We start from the raw sequence: 8,800 nt of genomic DNA on the forward strand, positions 1-8,800 counted from the left end.
TGTTGGAGCCCAACAGTTGTATAAAGCCCCTTTGTAATGACTATCAAATTCCCTTTGTAATGCCAATGATGTCTACTGTCTTTATCCAATTGTCTGGATTATGTATAGATTTGTTAGTTAGCCGGGACACAATGCGTTTCCACTTTGTAATTATGATGGGTAGAATTCAATTAAAACCCCGTGTACATTTTGAGGTAAGGTGACTAAAGTATAAAGGTCACCTTAGAACCATTTTTTAATAACATTTTTGAATCATTAATTCTGTGTCGTACGAGTCTGAGAGAGAGAGAGAGAGAGAGAGAGAGAGAGAGAGAGAGAGAGAGAGAGAGTGATCTTATCCTCTTCGCTACGCGCATCTCCCTCACCCGATTCACGAAGCGACCACACCATTGCGGTAGCCTCTCTGAGAGCTACGTGCCCACGCCACGCATTCGCATCTTCGAGCTGTTCGCGAGCGATCTTCCCACGAGCTTGTTTTGCTTGTAAGTAGCACAAACGGTGTCTTTTTTCAACAATCAAGTACTTTATGGAACGAGGGCAAGATTAGCTACGCATAGATGTTCATAGACTTAGGTTTCACACACTTTTACGTTATGACCTGTGAGTCTATCGCGAGTGTATTTGAAGTAGCTAGGGTTATAATCTGGTGAGATTAGACTTATAGGTAAGTGTATCCTAGTGAGGGGATGGTACCTAGCAAGTTTAAAGCGATTTCGAGTTCATTTGATGTGTAAACGATGCTATGAGCATTTAGAGATAGAGTGGGTTGGAGTTAACAAGGATTAGTGATTGATGCATCATAGCAGTGCGTATGTGTAGGTTTGTCTCAGCCTGACAAGCTAACGAGATTGCCTCCGTGCACCTACAGATTAGTCATGTCACCGGATGACAAGTATGTTGTCTATGTTGTGCTTGTGAGCATGAACAGGGGAGTAGTTAGCCCTAAAACATGCTCACACCTCAATACCATGGCTTCTTATAAATGTTCGAGGAAAATTGTGTCTCGACTTACCATTGTGCTATTTACACTTAAAGGTACGTAGATTTTGAGAGAAAATAGTGTAAAATGAGTAAAATTAGCTCAATTTTTCAAACTTTTCTTTTGTGAAGTATCTCATTCGTGTAACGTCCAAGTCATGCTCGTCATGCTCACCATTTCAACATGTAGAAGTAAAAGCTGTCAAACATAGCCAATCAAGTCTTTTTGAGGAACAAAATTTATTTTGAGCGTTGTTTGGTGTTACACCAAACTAATAATTCTACATTTGAATGGTTTCTCTTTTTGACGTGAATAGATTTCAAAGCATCCCCTTTCCAACATGCTATTCATTGATGAAAATCATGATTTCGATCCAAAATGATCATATAAGATAGTGTTTTTCTTACAAAGGTGAAAACTATGGCTCTCTCCGAGTACTAAAGTCCGAATAGCAAAATGTGTGCTTTTTTTGTACCATGAGTTCATGTTTTTACCCAACTTTCACATGTCCACAAGTGGTTTTTGCTTCAATTGGTGTACAATGTAATTGAGCAAGATGTAGCCTACTTTGACCACTTCCAATTGTAAAGTTGAAGAAAAGGTAGCAATATTCAATACTTTTTGGAACAATATGAGGTTTTCTATCCTTGTCTTATATATACGCCCACAACTCCAAGGCTCCTTTACTTCGCCTTGAGTAAGACCACTTCCCATGTGTTGAGTGCTTGAGCAATTTCTTCTCCTCCAAGATTTGTGTGTTCAGTCATGCAACCCTAAAATCCAGCAGTTTCCCACATGTATTCCCATGAATAGATGCCCAAAGAGCAGCAAATTTCCCTTTCATAAGACCTTAGTCAAGAAACATAAGTCATCCACTTTGATCTATTGTCGTAGAATGACATCCATATAAGGATCTTCAACCATGCATGAACAGATGGGCTGGATCTCTACGCCTTTAGTCTCAACCTATGACAATAAATCCACAAGTTTTCTTTTAAAATATCTATCGCGAATGATCGCCATAAAAGGAATGGCATGGATGGCCTTAACTCTTGTTAACTATGCATGCAAGCTTTCATTGTGAAACTTAAAAATATAGGAAGAGGTACAAACAATGCAACCAAAGACCATACTGAAAGGATGCATCAATTGTGACATGATTTCCACAGGGACATTGTACCAAGCATTCTTCCCTACTACCACTTTTTGAACAGACATAGCTCTCTCTCTCTTTGTGTGTGACAAAGAGCTAGCCACACAAATATTTCCGATTACAAGAATTCTGGTACCATGTACGTGTCTGATGCTACTTCAATTTACACTTGGAAGTATGTCGCAGAAACCTGCTAACATTGTGCACTTTCTTAAGAGTAGTGATAAAATACCTTTGGGTGTGGATTTGAAGATATTTGTCGGTGTCTTCAGAGTAAGCATGAGGCTATTGACTCTGCCCTTGGTGTCTGTGTTCTCCACTCCTATGTCACCGCTGTCTGCTGCCCTCCATGTGCCTTGCTGTTGGCCTCTGCACCAGCTGCCCCATCAAGCTTGTACCACTGTTGACCTACCGCCACCACAATTCCCAACCTGTGCCAACTCTCGAACCCCTCCTTGGCCCCTACTCCTGCATTGGCCTGGGCAGCTTAGGCCACATTAGTCCGCTCAGCGGCATTCCAATCTCACCAGTTCACTATGCCACAAACGCCGCCTAGATATTGTTGACGTGGGGCTCAGTCCTTCCAGCATTGTAAAAATGATGCTAGGCTATCCAAGTAAGATTTACCCTTCCATATCTTTACCTTATCAGTCTCCTCCTTCAAAGGTGGCATTAATTGCAAGGCTTTTCACTGACCATATGAGGATTTTTACAATCAACCAACATGTCTTTATCCCTCCATGCAAACAAATTATTAGATTGACTATGGACTTTTAGTTAGCCCCAAAAGGTCAAGCAATGCTTTGGCCTTACTGGAGCTGCTTCGTGTCTATTTCATGCTCAAAATCAAACAAAAATATCATACAAAATACATTGACAACATATCTTCAATTACATGAGAGACATATACCTAGATGAATCCAGGATAAGCCCAGATTCACCCTTGAAGGAAAGTGCAAGGTATAGACCCATGGTAGTCACCCACAAGACAATATAACCATCAGCTCCATCATGCATAGTATTGACTAAATACCACAACATCCCCACTAACGTCGTCAGTGCCCAATAGTGGGTGTAGAACTAGGTACTAACATATGCTCCCCAACACAACACACACCACACGCACGCACACATGAGAGACACTTTGTACAAAGCAAGGCAATCATGTGCACAGAAGTCACAATCAAAATTGATTCATGTTGGTCTTGTAACTGACCCGAATAAGAGAAATAAGGCGAAACTAAAGACAAAGACAAAAAGAAGTCCCACACAATCACTACATAAGCTATATGCAAAAGCCATTGAAGTATAGCCATCCATCTAAACTGTTCATATACATGATACAAAGCCATCATGAGAATGACTGGATTATTCTCTCGTATAACAAATGTGGGGTCACGAATTTGTCTACTTCTAATAAAATGGCAGACAAACAGTAAATTACAAAGGGAAACAATATTCCCTTGTCTCCTTGACCATTGATACCATGTGGAGTGATTATTCGCCCCCTAAGAATTTAACTTTTGGTAATTGCCCATCTTACAAATGATAACTATGTTCGTGGACTCGTCGACTAAAGGATTGTTTAATCAACCTTCTGTTCCCTTGCTTTCAAAAAATTAAAAGACTCCAGCTGCTTCACATCTCCTCCATGCTCAGAATCAAATGAAAACTTGTAGAAACTACACAAACAGCATATCAATTAGAGCAAGGCAATGAGCACATGTGCCTATGGGCCAAGCTTGGCAACCCAAAATAATTGTTGTGCCTTCACAGGTGCTAGCAATAATTTTGCACATGGAGATGCATAGATACATCTGAAAAATACCTACATTCATGGATATATTATGCACAGATGTATCGACTCAACACCAAAAAGAATCCATAACCAGCCATTTACCACCGCGACCCTTTTTAGTATGTGATAAACACTACCACGACCCTTTCACATGCATCAAATTGCAACATGAAGCATGCATGACCATGACAATGATCAACCATCATAGAATTGCATTTGATTGCAGCCTGGACAACAATGTACTACCTCCTCTGTAAAGACCTCTTAATTGAGTAGTGCAAGAAAACATGCCAAACACACAACACTCTGCTTTGTTCTCACCTGCCATCTGTACCTAGCACAAAAATGCTGTGGTTATCTTGTCCAAGGGCAATAACGGACTTCATCTCCTCCGAGAGCTTAAACTGCGCATATGACCACTCTGATCTAAAATATTTTGGTAGGACACCTGTTTTCAATTAAGAACAATATCAGCAGGCTATATAACATGCAACACTGACACAAGTTGTAAAATAAAAATACTACCTTTTATGAATGACAAGGTCGAATTCAGATTGCGATTGGGAGATGCCACCCCATGAGTGTCTGCGCTATTTGAACCTATAGTCCGCACACCAAAGATGTGCACAGTTCCCTTGTCACTTGAAACGACCAGCCAATCTGAAGAGAAAGAAAAGGCGAGACTATATATTTCTGCTCTGTCGGACCCTCGCCGAAGCTACACATTATCAAAGTCACCAAAAAAAAAAAAAAAAAAACTTAAGTATTTACGACACAACATGCAGAATTGCTCTTGCAAAGTAGGCCAGTTAGTTACCTCCTGTAAAGGTGCCCCGTCTTTGGCACTAAAGATTCTAACAAGAGTCCCTCTGTAGCTTGCTGTGGCAAGCAAACAGCCACTGTAGTTGAGCACGATACAGGCAAGGCCGGAGTCATGTGCAAAAACATCAAAACCGTTTCTTGACAGCCGTTCTCCTTGCTTTCCGTTCATACCAATATGCTCTATTCTCACTTCTCCTTTCTTCAAGCCTGGGCAAGCCAACACTGAGGGCCCCTCTTCCATAGAGAGGGCACAAAGGCCCTTGATGTTTGAAATAGTCTGCACTTGGAACAAAAGTCTTGCATTCCTGAAGTTATAAACATAGACCTCATTCTCTAAAACCACCACAAGTCGGTCTTGCCGAGCTTTTACAGCTAGAACCGGAAATTTATGCGACAATTCTGCAACAGATTTTCCTTTGACGGCATCCCACATGGCGACAACATTAAGAGGAAAACTTGGCTTTGGGCCTCCTCCTACAAGAAGAAAGGAATCACTATTCAAAAGCAGCTCTACAAAGCCAACACCTCCAATCATACAATTGAAACATTCTTTCAAAGTGTTAACATCATAGACCCTGAAGCCCTTGCTAGTGCCGCATGCAAAGCGAGTACAGGAATGATTGAACCCCAAGAACAGAGGAGGGCTTTCTACATCTTGTTGTTGGAAGCTATGATCTCTTTGGTCACCATGTGCTGTCCAAGAATCATAGTCATCAATTCCCTTTTTGTCATTCAAAGAACCTTTCTCAGTACCACAAAGATTGTCAATCTGCTGATCATTAGGACGATCGAAAGTGACTCCAGCCCGAGAATAGTCATAAACAATTGGAGAACATGGCTGTGGCTGAATTTGGGCTTGGCACTCAACGGGCATGGCAAGATGACAATCACTCTGATACTCTCGCTCAACCGCCTCTTTAGAAATATGACAAAAACTATCGTCAGAGCTAGATTGACTAAGCTCTCGATGAAGCTGTTGGGAGTTACTTTCTGCTTTTAGGCTTTGCTCTGAAGCCATAGGGTCAACTTCTGCATCCCTTTCTGCTTGATTCTCATGAGGCAAGAGCTCTGAAAATGATGCCAGTATTTGGCAGGAATCTATCTGCTCAGCATGCTCTGCCAATGCATGAAAATTATCATTGGCATTCCCATGCCGCACTTCAGAGGAATCCACATTAACGTGGTGCTCTTGCTTAAAAAGTGTGTTTCCTATGTTCTTTGATTGGACTTCCTGCTTATCATCTTCGGTGCAAGCAAAGTAATTCTCATGATTCACATGCTGGTCAGGTTTCGCCGTATGACTGACTGAAACTTCTCGCAAGACGGCCGCTTTGTAATCCATCACACGACTCTCCAGTTCTTGAACCGTCTCACAGTCTCCCGCATCTGGGACACAATTGTTGCTTGGCACAGAATTAGGACCTTCAGCAGTGCTTTGAGCATTGGGAAGATCAGGAGATTCTCTAGGGAATCTTCGGTTATATGCTTCTGTTGGGCTGTCAGCGTAAAGATAATCGGGGTAACTTGGTCTGCACTCTTCAAGAGAGATGTTGGCATGTGGGTGATCACTCTGAGAAGACCTTATATGTGGGCCGCTTGATTCAGGCCTCCGCTGCCGTAGATGCTGCTGTGGTTGTCGCTGATGCAGAGGGCGAGGAGGAAGCTGTTGGGCGTTTCCTCTATGAGATGAGTAGTGCAGAGTGGCGAGGTTTTCATCATGCTGAAGGCTCTGTTTCTTGACGGGAGAGCTCTTTGAATCCACCCCAAGTTGTTGCAGAGAGCGCTGCGGTTGATCGTGATGGAGGGGAGTCGCCATGCCCTGTCATCCAAAGCTATGTAAAATTTCAAGCTGTCTTCAGAAGTTCAAACGTCTACTGGCAAAATACTTGTGCGTCAAGACTCGCCTAGACCTAGTTAAAGTATGAATTAATGTAGATTGTAAATAATAGTCATTTTAGTTAATGAGTAAATAGGATACTATGGGTAAATTGCTTGATAAGGTTTTTCTAAACAACAAAACAAAACCAAAATAAGCATAGAAGATTTTGTGAAAGACATTTTTGAAATCAAACTTCTTTTGTTTTGTAAAGATGCATGTCAGAAGACTATCACTTATGCTCTTGAAATTCCATTGGCTAAGCGTGGGGAGGTCCAATAGGACTGCAACATGAGCAAATAGCAAGGGGGGTCGACCAAGAGTGAGAGAGGGGGCTGATTTTTGAAAGGCATTATCGCACACACACTCACAGAATCTCATGTGTGACGCAAAGAAGACTCTCTCTCCTTCTCAAGCTTTAATGGAAAGCTTACCACCTACTCCAATCTTGTGAGAAGGAACGCCTACACCAACAACTATTGGCTTTGTGATGCAAATCCAACCAAGAGCCAAGCTTCAATGCATGCTCATCTCCTCTACCATGATAATTACTAAGCTAAGCTATGCTAATATGAGTGATTATGTGAGGAGATGTACATCTTTCTCGTAAGAATACTCCTTCTTCCTCTCAATCTACTCTCATACCCCGCTAGCTCTCACCATCTTCGAAGGTGTGTGAGGTCTTGGGTCTGAGACCGTGAGGGAATTGATGTTGTGTTTGATAAGTGTTTTTCTTAGTGCATGAAGTTTCCATCTTCATTGCACTAGCTAGTCTTGAAGGAACACAAAGAATTGTATTATACAATGTCTCTCTTGATGGAAGAAACCATAATACAAAGCCTTTTGGAGGGGGGACCGGCTCCATGTAAATCCGGTCCTCAGTTGTTGTCAATAGCTTAATTTATCTCTCTTTTGAAGTATTGTTCATGCTATCTAACTGTTATGCTTTTTGTTGCTCTCTCCACCCAAGCACTCTTGTTATTCTCATTAGGAATCTATTCTAATGAAATGCTCACTATGTTCATGCTAATTTCCGCTACACACAAGTTACTAGGCCATTAAATGTTACAGTTGTGGCCAAAGAAACATGACTTTTGTTCACATAGGTCTATCTTCTCTTTCATTCTAATGAAATGCTCACTATGTTCATGCTAATTTCCGCTACACACAAGTTACTAGGCCATTAAATGTTACAATTGTGGCCAAAGAAACATGACTTTTGTTCGCATAGGTCTATCTTCTCTTTCAAGTGGAACACTATCAATACTCTCTTTCTACATGTATCATCTATTGCATTTCTAAAGTGATGTGCGCCACAACCTCTTGACATACTCTAACAAACATAAATATATGTAAGAGGCTGCAAAGCATTCTTTGATAGCAAGCTTGGAAGCTTCTCATAGACATTATTTTTCATGAGCCCACACACAGTCCTCCTTTTGGTTTATCTTGGTTTAGCAATGCTACCAAGTTTTATTATATAGATCAAATAAAGCAAGGCCTCTTGAATGGACCCCCCCCCCCCCGACACACACACACACACTTTCATAACGCTATTGGGGCAACCAGCTAGACAAGCACAAAGATTTGGGCCATGAATTAAATAAGACTGGAATTCGGGATGACCAAGCACCAATCATGGTAGTAGGATGCAAAATCAAGAAAGACTGGAGGCACGTGGATAAAGCAACTTTGGATGGGGATATTGGCATGAACATCATGTCAAAAAAGGCAAAATCAAGAAACACTGGAAGCCAGTGGATAAAGCACCTTTGGATGGGGGTCCTAGCATGAGTATCATGTCAGAAAAGGTTTTGCAACACTTAGGCCTAAAGTGAAAACCAACACCCTTCATGCTAAGAATTGCAACTCAAATGATATTAGAACCCTTGGGAATAGTGGAAAATGTACCAATTAGGGTGGCTCGTGTCAAGTTTAAAACCTCACTCTTGATATTGGAAGTAGGGGGGGACTCATATGATGTGGTGCTAGGAAGACCATGGCTGAGAGAGGCGGGAGCACTAAATGATTGGGGCACATATCATTTAACAATGAAACGGGTACCAAGAAGGTCACGGTGCCAACATCATCCACCAGTTTTCTAAAGGAAATTTGGCTAGGAGATATATGCATCTCAAAAACCGAAGAGTTGTGGGAGAAGCTGGAGGCTAG

General features: G+C 41.6%; 1 protein-coding gene across 1 annotated transcript; it reads right to left on the reverse strand.

Annotated features, from left to right (window-relative positions):
* Positions 1-3,422: 3,422 nt before the first annotated feature.
* Positions 3,423-6,636, reverse strand: LOC147417685 (uncharacterized). Its single transcript, XM_086507196.1, has 4 exons — positions 4,748-6,636; positions 4,456-4,648; positions 4,252-4,378; positions 3,423-3,814 (listed from the first exon to the last, which is right to left on the reverse strand). Exons 1-4 carry the CDS (start codon positions 6,566-6,568, stop codon positions 3,718-3,720), a joined length of 2,238 nt encoding a protein of 745 aa, XP_086363322.1. The 5' UTR covers positions 6,569-6,636; the 3' UTR covers positions 3,423-3,717.
* Positions 6,637-8,800: the final 2,164 nt, after the last annotated feature.

Source organism: Adiantum capillus-veneris, chromosome 30, assembly GCF_014529385.1.
Source record: "Adiantum capillus-veneris isolate H3 chromosome 30, ASM1452938v2, whole genome shotgun sequence".
Taxonomy (NCBI): Eukaryota; Viridiplantae; Streptophyta; class Polypodiopsida; order Polypodiales; family Pteridaceae; genus Adiantum; species Adiantum capillus-veneris.